Here is a 20,221-nt window from a genome sequence, read left to right as displayed (position 1 = left end):
CTGATGAGATTCTTCCACTTGTTCAGATTACGAACCTAAGGGGGCGTAAATTCAAATTGAGGAAAGACATGTGCAGAAATTTGCCTTTAGTTGGAGGGTGGTTAATTGTTGGAACTAACTTCCATATGTCATTGTGGAGGTTGATAGTTTAAATAAATTTAAGGAGGAACTGGACAAACATTTAGAGGCAATGGTTGTGTGAATTTTTTTTTGGCTGATGCTACATAAGCTCATACACTTGCTTTCTCACATCGCATGCCACGAATATTATTACTATTAACAGTTCTTTGCATTATATTTTTATGGCTTTCTGTTGGTTCTGTGGATATTATGTTCGCACTACTGACAGTGACAAGTTTGCTTTTATGATCATTTTAAGATGACATGACTGTCTATTACTTGACCTAAAATTACTAATTACCTATTATTTAAGGTATAACATAAAACTAGATAACGTAATACGAAGCACTGTATTTGTCTATTAATCAAAAATATTTATTAATCTTATTAAATTCCATTGTTAATTTAACTGTATTTAAATGGAATCATGACCCAGACTAGAGCTGCGAAGCAAAGATCCCAGACTAGAGAGAGAGAGAGAGAGAGAGAGTGCTGTGACTCAGGGAAGAAACAAAGGGGGGGGGGGTTCTCAAATGCATCACAGTTTCAAAAAATGTGTGGAATGCGAAATTTCCAAAACAGGACATGATCTTTGTGTGTGCTAGATGGTTAGAATGTCAGAAATTAGTCACAAACTCAGCATTCTGATGGGCGTCTATGAGAGCTTGAGGTGTATTATAAATGCCCTCGAAGAAATTAACATGAGAATATGAGAGGCTTATCAAACTCTCAGCTGCCCACCTCAAGGGCAGAACTGATTCCTGTGTATCAGGAGTTAGTTCTGTAAACTCCTGTCAATTTCCAAGGCAGAATGAACTGGTCCCAAAGGAACTAGTTATTTGTTGGTGACTATTGTCAGGGAGATGGGGAATATACGATGCAAGAAGGATAGGTGGAACAGGACCAGAGTATATTTGCCAGGGGCAAAAGTTGATGACAGAGCAGATATCATCTTTTAAGGGCACAAACGGTGATATTGTTGTACACGTTGGAATTAATGACATTAATTCCAGCTTGTTAGCTTGTTCAAAATCTAGTTTGGACTGATTATTAACTCCTTTACAATTGTTGCAAGCTTTGGTGTAGGCAGAAACTGAAGTAATGGAATGCAACTTAAATTCAATTCAAACCTTGTCAACTACGATATGAATTTTTTAATTACTTTACGCATTTGGTCAGCATGGATTACGTTGGGTATACTGCAAAATCGAATTCCAAAATATTTAGCTAGTTTCGTATTATTTTTTCTCTATATTTTCTTCTATATTTTTTCTCTATCCAAATATATGACATCAAAGTTATTCCCTGCATCCAGTTCCTGTGTGACCACATTATAGTATCCAATCAAATTGGTCAGACAAGACTTCCCCTTAACAAAACCATGCTGTATCTGAGCTATAAACAAAGTCTTGTCTAGATGATCCTGCAGTGCTTCTTTAGCCAGTGCCTCCATTCATTTCCCTGGAACAGAAGTTAAACTAACAGGTCTATAAATATTTATGTTGCCCTTTGATCCTCCTTTCTGAATTGTGGTCACATTTTCACATTTCTAGTCCATGGGTACCTCTTCTGAGTCCAAAGAAGCTCTCTAATTAGGGTTAATGGTTTTCTTACTTCCTTTTCTGCCTCCTTTAATCTAACTGGATAGATCCAATCGATCCATCCCGGATGCCTTTATGTTTATCTTCAGCAATTTCACCTCCACGTTCCTCTCAGTTATTACAAAATCATCTAGCTCACTGCCAGAGTTTAATTCACCTCTGGCATTCCCCTCCCTGAATAACTCCTCATGTGTGAATGTAGATGCAAAATACTCATTTAGTTTATTAGTCACCTGAGCAGGATCATCAACAATTGAGCGGTCAATATCCAATCTGATTGATCCCTTTCCTTCTACAGTTTACATAGGTAAAGAACCCTTCGATATTTTTCTTTGCATTCTTTGCCTGCCTAATCTCCTTGGTTACAGAACAACTTATATCTATCATAGACTTCCATGTCACCCATTAATTTATATGTATCCCATGCATTTTTCTTCTCTGCCACATGTCTCATTAGTTCATCTGACATATATTTAGGCCTAAACCTTGAACAATATTTCTTAGTTAGTATGTAAAGCCTAGTAGCTTCCAAGATTAATTCTTTGAAAGCTTCCCATTTTGAATTTTCTGTTGGTAACATCATCAGTTGGTCTCACCGTATAGAATTTAAATACTGTCTCAGACCTCCGTAGTTACCTTTACGAAAGCAAAAACCCTTCCCTTTACCCCAGATGGTAGTTACCTCTTTGAGTAAATCCCACTTGAGTACATTGTGATCACTGCCACCTGGTGGTTCCTTTAGCTGTAGATTCTTAATGCAAGAAGGATCACTACTGATAATCAGCTCAAGAGTATTTTATTCCCTCTAGTTGCCTCCCGAACAAGCTGATGTAGAAAACAATCATCCAATAAATCCACAAAAGCCTTGCTAGTGTGTGATTAACCAACCCACAAATGCCAGTCAATATCCAGGAAACTAAAATTCCCAATTATAACAATCTCTGATTTACTGGGCCCTGTACAGTTTTTTATTATACTCATCAGAGTCATTAGGGCTATAACACACTCCTACTCTCAATTTTGATCTACCAGTGCTTATGTCACACCAAACTGACTCGGCACTGCACTGTCCAGTGATGTCGACTGGCTGCACTTCTTTGGATTTTGTGTTTCTTAACTAATAGCATAACCCCTCCTCCCTTCCTATCCTGTCTATCCTTCCTGTACACATTGTACTCCCCAAATTCCAGTTCTACATTCCTTATATCTGTGTGACAGGTATAAGGTATGTTCGTGTCAAATGGCACCTGAGATTTCTCCCAACTCCGTGTGTGTTTTGCTGTATCGAGGACAGTACACTGTCAAGCCAGAGACTTGAAAGTGTGTGGGCCGTGTCTGTGCAGTGTGATATGTTGTGCCCATATTTTGACCGGCTTATTGGCCACCAGGTCCCTAGTGGAGCCTGATGTTGCCCATACCCTGCCATGTGGAGGTTAGCCGGGTGTATCCAGTATCACAACAAATTGCCACCTAGTTTCCTGGGATTTTCAGTGGCTAGAACCTTAAAAAAAAAAAAAATTTATGCATTTGACATTAGTGCTTAATGGGATTGCTGTTAGGAAATCGCTGGTTGGGGTTGAACGCTAAAGAGATGTGTTAAAGGCCTAATAGGTTGGGCAAAATGTAGATGTGAGGTTTTACGCTAGATAAAAGCTAATAGTCTTTGTTGTCTTAGAGATTTAGACGAAACCGGTGGAATTTAGACGTTGATTAGAATTTGGCATTGTTAAGGGTGTACCTTCATCGATTTAGTTAGAGAGGGGGGAGACTGAAGACTGGGGAAGAACAGATAGAAGAATAGGGATGATAGAGTAGGCATCCCCAAAGAGGTCAGTGGAGACAAGTCTTACCAGGCGAAGTATGGGAGTAGGCAGGGAGGAGAGGAGACAGATATCTGTGTGACACCGGGTCTCTGATATCCCAACAATATCTGGCTTTGATGTTTTGATCAACACCTCAAATTCATCAAATTTATTTACCAAACTCCTAGCATTGGTATACATGCAAATATACATGTACCTGTTCCTATTTTTAGCTACCCTAACACAACCCATGTGTTTACTTGTACCGCAGTGATTCCCAGCAGTCTCTGAAATACCATGCATCTTGTTTTCCAGGCTGCTGCTCATTTGAATAGAAGCCGTGCAAGAATCACTTTCACCCCTGCCAGTGGCTACTGTTAATCTATTAGTCCTTGTATCCTCCCAATCTAGCAGTTTTCCGACCCACTTAACACTGCCTCAATAGCATCAGCAAATATTCTTGCACTCTTTCTATTTAAGTGTATCCCATCCCTGTAGAAGCAGTCCCTTCTGTTAACAAGTACAGACCAGGCTGAAAAAAATTCTACCCCTTGAGCCTTGCACAATCTTTCCAGGGCCGAATTGATCGACAAGGCTCTCATCATATACTCCCTCCTATCGTGTCTGGGCAGAATTGCAGACGCTTTCAAATTCAACCCTAATTCACGGCTTTTTTTCAACAGTGACCTGTACTTGTTAAGTAATTCTGCTGGTCTCCTACTCTTAATATCATTAGTGCCAATGTGTACAACTATATCACCTTTTGTGCCCTTAAAAGATATCTGTTCTACAACGTCATTAACCTTTGCCCGTGGTAGACATACTCTGGTCCTGTTCCACCTATCCTTTTTACAATGCATGTTCCCTGTTTCCCTGACAATAGAGTCACCTACAACTACTAGTTTCTGTGGGACAAGTGAATTCTGCCTTGGAGATTGCTGCTGTGTTGTGTGATGACCAAGCGCAAGCTCTGGCGTTAATGTGGGCAGCTGAGAGCTTGATGGGCCCCCTCACTTTAAATCCTTCGAAGGCATCCGCCCTATCCTTCAAGCTCTCCTATAGTCCCATAACGCTGAGTTGTCGCCTGATATCGTTACACTCCTTGCATCACGCACACACAAAGACATCCCCCATGGCAATATCATGTCACATACCCGATTGCTCCACAAATATCATGCAAGCAGTGCATTTTAAAAGGCTGTGATTCAGAGGGCAACTGCCCCCCCTCAGTTCTCCTCTGAGCCACAGTACTCCCATCAGCTTGAGCCTTTTGCTTTGCTGCTCTGGTCTGAGTCATGATTTTGATTTAATTTCAATAAAATTTAAATTTCAGTACAAAATTATAACCCTAAACTTGTATCCCAACACAGTTATAACGCTATATATATTTTTTAGTATCAAATATTATCTAAGAGTTCTGTTTATATAACTTCCGTAGCAAGTTATGTATTAATTATGTTTCGTTTGTAATCTAAGTCGTTATATGTGTTTACTTAAAAGTACAATTTAATTGACAACGAAGTTTAACAAAATTAGTAGATTTTGCTGATTAATTGACAATATTATATTATATACTATACTAACGCTATCTAGTTCAGGATATAACAATAGCGCAAGTTACGAACGGTAAATCTATGGACACTTAAGTATTAAATAACTTCCAAATCCCGCTGTCTCAATTCAGAATAAACTAACGATCCTGATTAGGTCTATAAGCTACTTATAGAAAATCATTTGATGTAAAAAATATTCAATTTGTGACTAAATATGTCTAAAAAACTTCTCTTGTTCAGCGGAGTGCAACTCGTAACATGTGGATATGATACCCTTACCGATACTTTTATACAATTACTAGGCAGAGTAAAGAATAAATACACCAGTTTAATCAGAAAAACACAAAATAATGCTATACTGCTAAATTTAAATCAAAAGTTTTAGAAAAACAATAATTTCAAATCAATAAATAAGAAAATCCACAGCGGCTTTTGAACATGTCTGGCTCCCACTAGCCTCGTTAGCAGACCCATTATAAGACTCTGATTTACTGGTCCACTCTATTTTCCTCTACAGTTTCTTATTATACTCATCAGAGCCATTTGGCCTATAGCACACTCCTACTCTCATTTTGATCTCCCAATGCTTATGTCACACCAAACTGACTCGACAGTGCACTGTCCGGCGATGTCGACTGGCTTCTCTTCCTTGGATTTTATGTGTTTCTTAACTAATAGCATAACCCCTCCTCCCTTCCTATTCTGTCTATCCTTTTTGTATGTATTGTACTCCTCAAATTCCAGTTCGACATTCCTTATATTTGTGTGACACCACATCTCTGATATCCCAGCAATATCTGCCTTTGATGTTTTGAGCAATACCTCAAATTCATCAAATTTCTTTACCAAACTCCTAGCATTGGTGTACACGCAAGTATACATATACCTGTTCCTATTCTTAGCTACCCTAACACAACCCATGTGTTTACTTGTACTGCAATGACTCCCAGCAGACTCTGAAATATCCTGCATCTTGTTTTCCAGGCTGCTGCTCATTTCAATAGAAGCAGTGCAAGAATCACCTCTACCAGTGGCTACTGTTAATCTATTAGTCCTTATATTCTTCCTAAGCTAGCAGTTTACCGACCCACCTAATACTGCCTCGATGGCATCAGCAAATATTTTTGCACCTTTTCTATTTAAGTGTATTCCATCCCTGTAGAAGCAGTCTCTCCTGTTAACATTTGATTGTAGTGTTAATGATTTCCTTGGCTTTAAACAGTGACACTGAAGGATGATGATTTAAATATGTGTTATGTGCCTTTTGGACAGTATGAACAAAGGAGATGCCTTCTTGGAACACAAAATCACCAAAGAAAATTCCTGGTTCACAATTACACTTCAGAGTGGTGCCACACAGGCTCACCTCCGTATGCAGAAAAATTTGACTGTCACAAATTATATTTCTAAAATAATTGTTTGAAATTTCACATGATGGAATCCCTAAGTAATCATTAAAAATTATATGATTTACCTTTGCTTAATCTAGTTTGTAACCTTTGGTTTTCTCTTTTGAGAAACTGAATTGTGGCTTCTTGTCTTCGTAACTAGAAAATATCAGAAAAAATCTTGTATAAGAACAAACAAATAAATATAACTATATAATTGAATTTATTCAGACTATTTTTTTAAATTGTGTATTTAGTTAGAAAAACAGCAAAACCTTCCTTCTGTTTTTCAAAATTAACAGTGAAACAATATTTCCTTTCAAAATCATCTGTTATATATTACAATTCTAACTGATATTTGAGTTTGTTCGCACAAATCATGAGATAGTGAAGAAAAAAAAAAAAAAAAAAAAAAAAACCTTTTTGACATCAATTAGCGGGTCTCGTCTATACAGGTTGTCTGCCCAACAACTCATGAGGTTTTTTTTTTTTTTTTTTATGTGAACCCCAAACATGAGAGGTATTAGAACCTATAGTACTTAGTACCGTGCTTGGGTTGAGAACACGAAAGAAGATATTTGTTGACATTGGACTTGAACTTCTGTCGATTGTAATTTTCAGGAAATACATGTGAAGGAAGGTTTTTCCAGAAAACGGTAGTTGAATGAATAAATGAGGAAGATCAAAAGTTGGTCCTGTGAGTTTGCAGTTGGACAGTAAATGGATGTTGGCTGGTGGCGGCACGTGTTCGGACTGTTTTGAAAGAGAGAGCGGGAATTATAGAAGCTAATTCAGAAGAAAAGTGCCCATGGAAGTATCTGTAGAAGAGACATGCAGCAGAAACAGTACGTCTATGAGAAAGCGAGTGGAGAGACTCTGTTAGAGATGAATCATTAATTAACCTAACTGCCCTCTTCTGAATGGAATCAAGAAGCCTGCGAGAGGTTTTGGGGGCACCACCCCAGATGTGGGAACAATATTCCATGGCAGGGCGAATTTGCGATTTATACAGAGTGAGCAACTGTTTGGAAGAAAAGTAAAGCCAAGAGCGAAAGAGAAAATCAAGTTTTTTAGATGCAGAGGAAGCAATATTTGTAATGTGCTTGTGCCAAGAGAGATTAGAAGTCAGGGTAATCCCCAAAAGAGATATATCATTTTGCCTAGAAATCGAAGTGTCACTAAAGGTAAGCATAGGAGCAAAAGAATCCTTTTTGTGAGATATAAGACAAGACTGAGTTTTAGAAGGGTTGAAATAAACTAAGTTGTCTTTGTCCCAAGGGAGAATTACCTGAAGATCGGCATTTAAGGAATTGGTAGCAGATTTTCGAGAAGTTGAAGCTGATTGAACAGGGCAGGGTTTCTCAAAATGGAAAGTGGAATGCAATGTGCTATCATCGGCAAAACTATGGATAGGATTTCCAGTCAATGGAAGAAGGTCATTAATATACAAGAGGAAAAGAGTGGGGGACAGAACTGAACCTTAGGGGACGCCGGCATTAGTGGAGAAGTTAAAAGACAGAAAGCCATCTACCATCACCCTCAGTGAGCGATCAGAGAAAAAACTGGATAACCAATTACTAAAAACATTTGGCAAACCATAAGATGGAAGCTTGTTTAGAAGACCTTTATGCCAAACACGATCAAAAGCCTTTGAGATGTCAAGAGCAACTACTTGTGTTTCACCGAACCTTTCCATTGAATTAGTCCATAAATGGGTAACATAAGCCAGAATATCACCAGTGGATTGACACTGACGGAATCAATACTGGCGATTGTTGATCAGACGGAAGGTTTCCAGGTAGTTTAAGAGTTGGCGGTTAATCGATTTCTCCATTACTTTAGAAAGAGTAGAAGTAATTTCAATGGGACGATAATTGGATGGGAGGGATTTGTCACTCTTTTTAGGAACTGGCTGGATATGAGCAAATTTCCAAACAGAAGGAAAAACACCTTTGGAATAAGAAAGTGTAAAAAGGTGGCAAAGAATAGGAGTAAGTTCAGGAGCACAGGTTTTGAGAACAAGTGGAGAAATACCATCAGGACCTGGAGCTTTCTTAGCATCAAGATTCATCAAAATCCTTCTGATATTCTTTTGATGGAAGACCACAGGAGGCATTGAATGGAGCGTGTTGGGAATGGTGGGAGGTGTTTTACCAGATCATTAATACATGAGCTGGAAGAAAAATGGGATGCTAGAAGGTCAGCTTTATCCTTGGCTGAAGTGACAACAGAACCATCTGGTTTGGACAGAGGTGGGAGCAGAGATGGGCAAAAGTTGTGGCCAATAGCTTTGGCAAGAGACCAGAATGCTCAGCTACCATTAGGGCAAGAAGCAAGTTTTCTACTCTTAGCCTGTTCAAACTCTAGTTTGAACTGATTAAGAACTGCTTTACAATTGTTGCGAGCTTTGGTGTAGGCAGAAAATGAAACTGAAGAATTAGAAACAAGCCAATTACGATATTCAACATTCTTCTCTTGAACAGCCTTAGCACATTTATTGGAAAACCAAGATTTAGATAAAGGACGAGATTTTAAAGTGGAGTGTGGGATAAAGGATTCCATTCCTGCAAGAATAATTTCACTGACACGATCTGAGCAAACGTTGACATCAGAACTTTTGAAACAGTAATCCGACCAAGGAAAAGAAGAAAAGAAGTCTCGCAGGTCATCCCATTTTGCATTCTTGTAATGCCAAACAACACGAAGTTGGGAATAGCCATGAGATAAAGGTTCCATTGGAGAAGAGACAATCACCAAGTTGTGATCTGAAGTGCCTAAAGGACCTCTCACTTCGACCGTGTACTTAGAAGGGTTGTTTGTGAGAAAAAGATCAAGCGTATTGGCTGTATTCTTGTAGGTAAATGAACAATCTGTGTAAGGTCATTAGTAATTGCAAAAGCCTCAGCATCTCGACCTGCTGGGTCGGTGTGACTAGAAAACGGAAGCCAGCTGGAGTTGTGAACATTAAAATCGCCAAGGAAAATTACCTCACTGTTACGAAAGTTGGACTGGAGAAAGTCAAGTTGCAAAGAGAGGAAGTCAATTGATCCCACTGTACAGAATTTAGAAACTGTCGGAGACCACTGTACTCACCTTTACGGAAGCAAAAACCCTTTCCTTTACCCCTGATGGTAATTAAATCTTTAAGTACATCCCATGTCAGTACACTGTGATCACTGCCACCTAGTGGTTCTTTTATCTGCAAATTCCTAATACTTGAATGATCACTGCTGATAACCAGATCAAAGAGAGGAAGTCAAAGAGCTCCAAGTGATTAGTGGAGTTGGGAGAACGGTAGAGACAACAGATGAATTTGACACAATTAGGTAGAGAGATTTTAAGCCAGAGAGGATCAAAGAGAGGAGATTCCAAATTGCCAAGTCTCTGACAGGGAATATCAGAACGGACATATGCACAAGTACCACCTTTGAGGTGAAAGGAATCATACAGCGAATAATTTGGGCATCTGAGATGAGCAGTAGTTGAATCAACCGATAACTGAGATTCTGTCAAAAAAAGTACATGGGGTTTGGCAGACTGCAAGTGGAAATGGACATCGTTGAGATTAGAATTGAGACCACGTATATTTGTGAAATTTGTGTTTAAAATCAGTTTGAAAGTGGAAAAGAGAATATAGCAATTTTTACTCTTTACTAAATATTTCTGTTTTTAATTTTTCTTTGGTTTTGGTAATCTAACACAGTTGAAGCTGAAATGTTTTATATCACAGAATCCTAGAAGAATTTGGGATTGTGTAATATAACAGGAAGTTGAAAAGGTCAAGTTGGATGCATTTCGAATTCACACAGTAGAAGCACTAAGTAATAACTAAAATTGTTATTGACCACAAGAAATATTTTAAACAAAGTAAATATAAGAGTTATATATAAACCAAGTCAGACTTTATTTCTTATTTTCAAAGAGGAAAAAACACATTTATTATTATTATTTGCTATATGGTGCAAGGAAGCCTCATGCTTATGCTGCATCAGTCAAAACAAAAAAAATTCCCGAGTTACCTTGAAAAATTCCCTACTCTGAGAGAGAGAGAGAGAGAGAGAGAGAGAGAGTCAGAAGTAGAAAGTAATCATCAAGAAAGAGAAGAATGATAATATTCAGCTCAGGACCCTGGGTGTGTCAAGCCCATACTCACCAGATGTGAGTCCCTGGGGTGAATTTTCATGTTTGGCAGCTAATTTAATTCTAAATTTTATTCCTAGTGACCTACTTAAATAACACTTTATGACATCGATTTTTTTTGTCAAAAAAAAAAAAAAAAGGAAAAAGTCAAAGTTGTATTTTTGATATAAATAAGTGGATCATCAGGAATAAAGTTTAGAATTACACAAATTCTCAGTTTCCTTGCCTTGTTATGTAAAGAAGAATTAATGTTGTGTGTACACAATGAGTAGTGGCTGTGTGATTTTGTGCACTTCAAAATATCTTAATGTTGCTCAAGATTACCACTGATAAAAGTTTAATTCTCTAACAATTAATAGCAAAAGTGTTAATCTAGAGACCAATACAGCAGAGAAGAGGATTTATGCTTTTCATTTTCATTTTTTTATCATTTTCAGAAAATGATAAAAATTTCATTTTTCTTAACTTTGGATTTTCTGTGCAGCAATTTTTGAAATGGCAGCAATGATTATGAATGTCTATGGCATTGTGTAGACAGGCAAGGAAATTTTGTCTGTTATGTTAACAAAGACTACAGCTTGTGAGGAGAGCTACTTCCTTAGTATTCACTTAGTAATTAACACCAATATGGACACATTTTTTAAATGAATTTGAATTTCTCTATGGTCCTTATTCTTGGCTTGGAACTTGAAACTATAGAATTTGTATTTTGAGCACATCCTTTTTTCCCCTTCTTGGATTTTAGTGAAATCAAAGCAATGGATGTTAGGAATACAGGAAATGAGCTTCCCCTGATAGAGATCTTCCACGACATATCAGGTCATTTCAGACATCCCTATAAGAAAACCAAACTCAAAAGGAGAGAATTCACTCACTTTGAAGCCTCCCAGCCATCTTAAAATATAATTAACACAGCTGAATATCTGTCTTTTACTACACTTTATGCATAAGGGAATGAAATACTTTCTCTCCTAGAAACACTTCTGTAAATACACAAGACAAAATCAGTAAGATTAAAAAGGAAGTTACAAAATATGTAACCCAAATCAAACAGAATTCCAAAAACAGTCATTCACATTAATTAAGGTCTTGAAAATGATAACCAACTCCTTGAAAATAGGGGAAAAAAAACAGTACATACAGAGAAGTAACAAAGTAGAGCAGAGCTCAGATTCATCCATAACTCCCCAACTAAGACAACCTTTGCACATTTTGCTTCATGATTTCGAGTCTTTATTGCACATTTCTGCTACTGAAAAGTGTATTAAAAGTTCAAGTTCTTTCCACAAGACTAGTCAAAGAAGAAGGAAAATCACCTCTTGTGGGAAAAACAAAACTTCCTAATTCTGAAAGTGTTCAAAGAAGCGATCTCAGTGCTAGGCAGCAAATTATAGATAAAGAATAAAATTCTTAAACCAAGATTCATAATAAAATCATCAAAATTAAATCTCTCAGATTAATTCATAACACAAGAGTCACTATTAAGACAGCATGAAAGACTAATTTAACAAGAATATAGTGGCAGACAAAAAAACTGTATCACTTGTGAATTTTGCAAATAATGTGTTTTGCACTGCATTGTGGATTGCAGAAATGTTTGAAATGCATTTTTTTAGACAGGATATGTATATCCCTCTGAATGAAATCCAATAAAAAGACTCCACCCGATATACCTAATTGCCATAAATATCTTCCCAAAGGGTAAAATGCGTAATTAATGGAAATATGAGAAATCATGCAAATGACAATCATGACAACCAAACATACATTTTATTGCATTTACGTGTACAAACTGAAATGAAAACATTTTTTTTTTTTTCTTTTTTTTTGGTAGTTGTTGGCGCATCGGCTTCTGTGGCCATAATGCACCTCCCAAGGTTTTTGCAGTACTTTGATCCAAGCCCGAGGCGGGATTCAAACCCGTGACCTTTGGGTTGCCAGGCAGGCACTTTACCAACCTGGCTAGCCCAGTCGGCTAATATTATTATGTATTATTACGTATATTATTACGTACTATTATGTGTATTATTATTATGTTAACATAATATTATTATGTACTGTATATCAGCAAAATAAGTCCTCAATATTTTGTTGTTCCTCCTTGAGTTGCAATTACAGCCTTGCAACGATCTGGCATAGAGTTGGCAACGATCTAAAATTGCTCAGAAGAAACCAACAAGTAAGATTCAGCTGCAGGAGAGCAATTTTAGATGACATTAGGTACCAGCAATTTTCAATAGGGTTCAAATGTGGCCTGTTGCCGGGCCAGTCCAACACTGTAATGCCAGCATTTCTGAGGTATGACTGCACCTTAAAGGAGAAAAATGAGGGAAAACATTGGAGTAATTATGTTTTAAGCCTTGTGAAACAAGAAGACAAACTCGTCATTAAATCTAAATAAAACTTACCAATTTTGCTGTGTCGCAAGGTGCTGAGCCCTGTTGAAAAATCAAGTTTTGGACGTCTGTGTGGTGATCCCTAATAAGGGGTTTCAGGAACTCCTCCAAGATAACAGTATAGATTTCTGCATTCACCGTTCTGTTAATAAACTTAATTTGTCCCACCCCTTTGCTTATTTTGCATCCCCAGACCATCTGACCGGTGGGGAACTTTACAGTCAGCATTATGCAGTCAGGATGGAATGCCTCTGATTTTCGTCTTCTGACATACTGCTTCCCATCTGAGCCATGCAGATTGAATTTCGATTCGTCAGAAAAGTTGACGGTGTCCCATTGCTCTTTTGTCCGTGAAACGTGTTTTAGCCCAAGTAAGTAGCTTATTCCTCATTTGTTGGGTCAACAAACGCTTCTTCTTCTTCTTGGGCTGATAGGCATGCAGGCCACATTCTGAAAACCGTCTTTGGATAGTTCGTGCACTTGTTTCAACACCAGAGGCCATCTTAAAGTCCAGTTTTAGATCAGGAGCACTAGCATGACGATTACGAAGGCATAGCCATTTCAAATATCGATCTTGGGAAGACGTAGTCATTCTCTTACAGCCTGATCCAGGTTTTCTCTTCACATCACTCAGGATACTGTTGACTGGTAGCAGCCTATTTTATCAGTGATAGTACGCAAGCCCTTTTGGGACAGAGAAACGGCTACACTTTTTTTCTTGGTGTCAACTAAACGTATGGAGCCATGCTCAGTATCCTTAGTATCCTGTTCACAAAACAAGATACTAAGGAGCGTGTGTACCCTTCGAACACTGTATTTATAGAAACGGCTGATGCAATACCTTGCTTTTTTTTTTTTTTAGTTGTTGGTGCATCGGCTTCTGTGGCCATATTGCACCTCCCAAGGTTTTTGCATTTTTTACTCTGATCCAAGCCCGAGGCGGGATTCGAGCCCGTAACCTTTGGGTTGCCAGGCAGACACTTTACCCACCCGGCTAGCACAATACCTTGCAATTACTGTCTGATGCAATAGAAGTCTTATCTGACAATATCTTAATAAGTTTCACTACAAATGTTACTTTTTTAAGATGATGCAGTTTTTTTGTCTGCCGCTGTAGCTTCTTGTGAAACACTGAAATATTCTGGCATCTCTTCAGACAGACCTAGGCCCCTCATATATATATATCTAAAGAATTGACTAAATGAAGAAACTGTGGAAAATCTGTTTCTTAAAAATATTCAAGGTTATGGTATAGTGACAACTCTGGCATATTCGCAATTCAGATTCTAATGACAAAATGATGGAAGAATATATCTCTACTCATGAATTCGTCATAACTAAACAGACTTGAACTACATCTTATGTAATTTAGTTGGAGAGTCCAAACATTTGATTTAAGTACACTACTAAATATTGATAAAAGACATCTCACTAGGATATTGTTACAAGTTAGATAAACAGTGATCATTTATTTATTATTTTATGAAAACTGCAATGGCACAAAAGGTACTAGAAACTATAGTATACATTCTATTATATGAACTGATAGCACCGTGCATGGGTTGATGGTAGAGAAGGCAAAAAATACTTGTTGACATTAGTAAAATTAATCTATAGATTGTAATTTTCAGGAAATACATGAGTTTGAAGGTGGATAGTTAATGGATGTTCACTATCCACCTGGTTGTAGCATGTTTAGCATGGGTTAAAAGAGCTGTGAGGAATTAGATATGCCAATTCAGAAAAACAGTGCCTATGAAATTATTTCCAGAAAAGGTGTGTAGGAGAAACAGAAAGTCTACAAGAAAGGGGGTGGAGAGCCTTTGTGAGAGACAGGTCATTATTAACTTGGCTGCCCTCTTTTAAGTGGAGCCTAAAAGCCTGAATTAAATTTTCGAGGCACTATCCAAGGTGTGGGCACAATATTCCATGACAGGTCGCAATTTGGATTTGTTCAGATTGAGTTCAAGTATTTAGAAGAAAAGTAACACCCAAAACAAAAAATAAAACCCAGTTTAGATGAATATGAAGCAATATTTATAATGTGCTTATGTCAAGAGAGATTAGAAGCCAGGGTAATCCCTATAGAGATAGCATTAGCAATAATAGAAGCATATGATGCAAGAAAGCAAGCATTAGCCAAAAAAAAAAAAAAAAAAAAAACCAACCCTTCCTATGTCACCCATTCATTTTCTCTACATGTTTGTCTAGTTCTACCTTGAATTTATTTAAGCTGTCAACTTCTGCAACAACAGATGGCAGTTTGTTACTGCAATCAGTTTGTTACCAGCTGGCTGAAGGAAAATTTGGGCAAATCTGTTTTCCAACTAACTACTTTTCTCAATTTGAATTTATGTCCTCTCAGGCGATTAATCTGAGCTATAGGAAGAATCCCATCAGCATGCTCAAACCATTCAAGTCCCTTATACCAATCAGATCGCCTCACAGGTGCCAGTCTCCAGACACTACGATTTGCAGAAATTAAGCCTTTCTTCGTAAGAGAGTTCCATTCCTTAGGAGAAACAGAAAGATATTCCATATCTTTCTGTTTCTCCTAATCTTGCTCTTCTCTATACTTGTTCCAGCAGCTCTCCATCCTTCCTAAAATGAGGTTTCCAGACCTGTATACAGTACTGAAGGTGAGGCCTGACCATTGTCTTATACAAGGGGATAATCACCTCCTTATCCCTGCTAGAAAAATTCTTGTATATCATTGACAAGACGCCACGAGCTACTCTTGCCGACTGTTTGCACTGCTCAGAAAACTTCATATCAGACTGCACAATTACCCAAGATTCTTCTCATTCTCTACCATCCTGAGCGTAGTACCACACAGTTATTCTGAGATTACTGCTATCCATATGCAGAACTTTACATATGTCAATGTTAAACTTCAGTTGCCACCTCTCAGCCGATTTGCTTTACTTTTCTAAATCCTGTTGCAGTAGCAAAACTATCATTAGTGACAGAAAACCAACTATGCCAACCTTTGTTGGCATAGTTGTTTTACTGAAGGTATATCAGGCTTAATGTCTGCAAATTTGAATATTAAGCCAGACATACCTTTATCAATATCATTAATAAATACAGAAAACAACAATGGAGCCAACACTGAACCCTGGGAGACTCCACTAATAACATTAGTCCAAGAAGAGCAGTAGCCATTAATTACCTCTCTCTCTCTCTCTCTCTCTCTCTCCTCGCACTCAACCATCCCTTTATCCATAGCAGCAATTTCTCCCAATGCCACACACTCCAATCTGTAGAGCAGTCTTCCATGTGCAACAGTGTCAAAAGCCTTCCTAAGGTCCAAGTATATGATATCAAAAGTATTTTTTGCATCTAGTTCCTTTATGACCACATCATAGTATCCAATCAAATTGGTCAGACAACACTTCCCCTTAACAAACCCATTCTGTGTCCAAACTATGACTGAAGTCTTGTCTAGATGATCCTGCAATGCTTTGTTGACCAGTGCCTCCATTAATTTCCACGGAACAAAAGTTAAACTAACAGGTCTATAATTACTTGTGTCACCCATTAATCCTCCTTTGTGAATAGGGGTCACATTTGCACATCTCCAGTCCACGGGAACCTCCCCTGAATCCCAGCTCTCATAATTATGGCTAAGAGTTTGCTTACTTCCTTTACTGCCTGCTTTAACATAACTGAATAGATCCCATCCACCCCAGGTGCCTTTCTTATGTTTAACTAAAATAATTTCTCTCAGTTATTACGAAATCATTTAGCTCACTGCTACAGTTTAATTAACCTCTGGCATTCCCCTCCCTAAATAACTCCTCATGTGTGAATGTAGATGTGAAATGCGCATTCAATTTTAAAGCTACTTGAGCAGGATCATCAATAGTTGAACCAACGATATTAAGTTGACTAAACTGATTGAACCTCTTCCTTCTAGAGTTTACATAAGTAAAAAACTCTTTGCTGGTTTCTTTGCATCCTTTGCCAAAGATTTCTTGTAATCAGCCTTTGCCTGCCTAACTTCCTTTGTGACTTTATTGCAGATCAGTTTATATCTACCATAGGCTTCTGTGTTACCTGTTAATTTATATGTATCCCATGCATTTTTCTTCTCTGCCACATGTCTCATTAGTTCATCTGACATCCATTTAGGCATAAACCTTGAACAACATTTCTTAGTAGGTATGAAAAGACTAGTAGCTTCCAAGATTAATTCTTTGAATGCTTCCCATTTAGAATTTGTTGTTGGTAACATCATCAGTTGGTTCCACCGTATAGAATTTAAATACTGTCTCAGACCACCATAGTCACCTTTACGAAAGCAAAAACCCTTTCCTTTACCCTTGATGGTAGTTACCTCTTTGAGTAAATCCCATTTCAGCAAACTGTGATCACTGCCACCTAGTGGATCCTTTATCTGTTGATTCTTAATGCACGAAGAATCACTACTGATAATTTGATCAAGAGTTCTCCTAGTTTCCCCCCAAACATACTGCTGTAGAAAAGAATCATCCAATAAATTCCAAAAGCCTTGCTAGTGTGTGAGTGACCAACCCACAAGTTCCAGTCAATATCTGGGAAATTAAAATCCCCCATTATAAGACAATTTGATTGATTTTCTTCTCCACTCTATTTCTCTGTACAGTTGTTCATTATACTCATCAGAGTTATTTAGCACACTCCTACTCTCAATTTTGCTTTCCCAGTGCTTGTCACACCAAACTGAGTCAACGCTGCACTGTCCACCCATATCAACTGTCTTCACTTCTTTAGATTTTATGTTTCTTAACTAATAGCATAACCCCCTCCTCCCTTCCTAACCTGTTCTATTCTTGCTAATCTGATCTATACTTCTTGTACACACTAAACTCCTCAAATTCCAATTCTGCATTCCTTATGTCTCTCTGACACTACATCACTGATATTGCTACAATGCTGTGCTTTGTTGTTTTGCCAATACCTCAAATTCATCTACCAAACTCCTAATATTGGAGTACACACAAGTATACATGCACCTGTTCTTATTCTTAGCTACTCTAACACAGACCATGTATTTACTTATTCCGCGATGACTCCCAGCAGTTTTTGAAATCCCCAGCCCCTAGTTTTTCAGGCTGTTGCTCATTCCAATACAAACAGTGCAAGAATCACTTTCACCTCTACTAATGGCTACTGTTAATCTATTGGTCTGTGTATCCCCCCAAAGCTAGCTCCTCCCTTCCTATCCTTTCTGTACACATTGTAGTCCCCAAATTAAAATTCTACATTCCTTATTTATGTATGACACCACATCTCTGATATCCCAAACCTTTGATGTCTTGACCAGCACTTCAAATTCATCAAATTTATTTGCTATACTCCTAGCCAGTGGTGTATTCAAGCCAGAACGCACCAGAACAATGTTCCGGTACTTTTTCTAAATATCATAATAGAAAATCATTAAATCTATTCACCTAATATAAAATGAAACAATGGCATAATCAAAGGGGAGGGAGAAATAATATCTATTTTACCCATTGTTCCTAACAATATATATTAATAGTAATCTTTAAAATGAATAGATTTCTTTAAAAATTTATTATAAACAAAAATATAAAGTTTGCAATGAAACTTGAAAGTTTCTTGTAAAGTACAATGTGTTAGATAAAGCGACCCAATAAGGGCAAGTTTGTTGTTTATTAAACTGCACAGTCCACCATTAGAATTATGGAATCCAAATTATTATGTCCAAACTTAGTTGCGGTCTCATCATTCTGCTGTTGACCAACAAACAAAAAGGGCAGTCACACAAGAATACATAATCGATCCTGTATGGGAATTTCTATGATTCTTCTGAACAGTATTTTTTATATTATTTTGGAGATTTTGCTTTCGTTTTTTTCTTTTCTGATTTTTTAATTTTTTGTCTTGTTTTTTACTTTTGAAATTTTTATTTAATTGTTATAAATAAATACTGAACAAATATTCTAATCTTTGACTTATTTATTTTTGCAAATGAAAAAAGCATAGGTAATTATTTGTAGACGGGCATTCCGGTACTATTTTTTTTTTAGCAATACACCTCTGCTCCTAGCATTGGTGTACATGCAAGTATACATGCACCTGTTCTTACTCTTAGTTACTCTAACACAGCCCATGTATTTACTTGTTTCATGACTCCCAGCAGTTCCTGAAATTCCCCATAACTTGCTTTCCGGGCTGCTGCTCATTCCAATAGAAGCAGTGCAAGAATCATTTGCACCTCTGCCTGAGGCTACTGTTAATCTGTTAGTCTGTGTATCCCCCCCCCTCAAGGTAGCAGTGTTCCGATGCACCTAACACTACCTCAATAGTATCAGCAAATATTCTTGTGCCCTTTCTATTTAAATGTATCCCATCCCAGTAGAAGCAGTCTCTCCTGTTACCAAGTTGAGAAAAATTCTACCCCATGAGCCTTGCACAATCTCTCCAGGGCCAAAATTATTGACAAGGCTCTCATCATATACTCCCTCCTATCGTGTTTGGGCAGAATTGCAGATACTTTCAAGTTCAATGCTAGCTCACGACTTTTGACCTGTACTTGCTAATAAATCTACAGATCTCTTATTCTTAAGGTCATTAGTGCCAATGTGTACAACAATATCATGTTCTGTGCCCTTAAAAAATGATATCTACTCTACAACATCATCAACTTTTGTCCCTGGCAGACACCCTGTCTTGTTCCACATATCCTTTTCCACAATATATTCCCCATTTTCCGATAATATGGTCACCGATAACATATAGTTACTGTGGGACCAGTGCACTCTGCCTTGAGGATTGTTGCTGTCTTGCCTGATGTTCAAGTGCAAGCTCTGGCGTTGATGCGGGCTGCGGACAGCTTGACTGGTCACCCCCCTCAATTGACGTACAAGTTAGTGCAACTGCATCATTTCTTACGCAGCCAACTACTTAAGTAGTTATGAATTAGCATCATTAAGTATATCTCATCGTTGTTTGTTACTTGGTTTTTAGGAGCATTAGCAACTAAGGCCATATTGATCCGGGATATGCGATGGTCATTCCCTGACCTTTCCGCATCCTCCGTATTTGGTGGTGACGGGCTCGAACCCCGGCCTAATCAAGAAGTGTGTGCTATGCACTCCTGCTCCTTCCTACCTGGCTACGGAGGCGCCAAGTATATCTCATATTGTGAATACATTCGCAACGAGCTGCCCTGATATTGAACTACCTTGATTAAGTAACGCTTCACCACAGGAG

The 20,221-nt window shown here is 37.9% G+C and overlaps 1 protein-coding gene across 1 annotated transcript in view; it reads right to left on the bottom strand.

Annotated features, from left to right (window-relative positions):
- LOC150078519 (uncharacterized) overlaps window positions 1–20,221 on the bottom strand; it is a 541,829-nt gene that overhangs the window by 16,970 nt on the left and 504,638 nt on the right. Inside the window, exon 12 of the mRNA XM_090384590.1 lies at window positions 6,551–6,623. Coding sequence (XP_090240716.1) covers window positions 6,551–6,623 — 73 coding nt within the window. The remainder of the gene's footprint in view (window positions 1–6,550; window positions 6,624–20,221) is intronic.

The sequence above is a fragment of the Mastigoproctus giganteus genome, chromosome 11, assembly GCF_048544385.1.
Source record: "Mastigoproctus giganteus isolate SK-2022 chromosome 11, ASM4854438v1, whole genome shotgun sequence".
NCBI classification, from domain to species: Eukaryota; Metazoa; Arthropoda; class Arachnida; order Uropygi; family Thelyphonidae; genus Mastigoproctus; species Mastigoproctus giganteus.
Note: the sequence above shows the minus strand (reverse complement) of the source record. Positions and strands in the feature narration are given on the sequence as shown.